General features: G+C 47.3%; 1 protein-coding gene across 1 annotated transcript in view; it reads right to left on the reverse strand.

Moving 5' to 3' along the window:
* The window catches only part of PHALS_10434 (uncharacterized protein), a gene marked incomplete at both ends in the record, with an annotated part of 617 nt that extends 406 nt beyond the window's left edge, over positions 1 to 211 (reverse strand). The window contains one exon of the mRNA XM_024725856.1: positions 56 to 211. Within this exon, the coding sequence (XP_024576591.1) occupies positions 56 to 211 (156 nt within the window). The remainder of the gene's footprint in view (positions 1 to 55) is intronic.
* Positions 212 to 275: the final 64 nt, after the last annotated feature.

The following is a 275-nucleotide window of genomic DNA, read 5'->3' on the forward strand; positions in this document are numbered from 1 at the left end:
ACGTGTCGTGAGCCTCATAGAGGATGCGATATTTCAAATTCTCATCGTAAAGAACCTCAATTCGTGGTGGATCCGTTGAATCGGTGCTATAATATAGCAAGCCGTTATTCAACGAATATCGGTGCAATCGTGCACACAGTCTTGGTGACAATTTCTTGTCCAAGTCTCCAAAATCCTTGTTCCCGAGAGCCCGTAGCAGCGCTACACACATCCCATCACCGCATACGCGGTGCGGATCAAATCCGTCACAGACGACGTTACAGTTGTAACATGAG

Source organism: Plasmopara halstedii (genome assembly GCF_900000015.1).
Source record: "Plasmopara halstedii genome assembly, contig: Scaffold_470, whole genome shotgun sequence".
Classification (NCBI taxonomy): Eukaryota; Oomycota; class Peronosporomycetes; order Peronosporales; family Peronosporaceae; genus Plasmopara; species Plasmopara halstedii.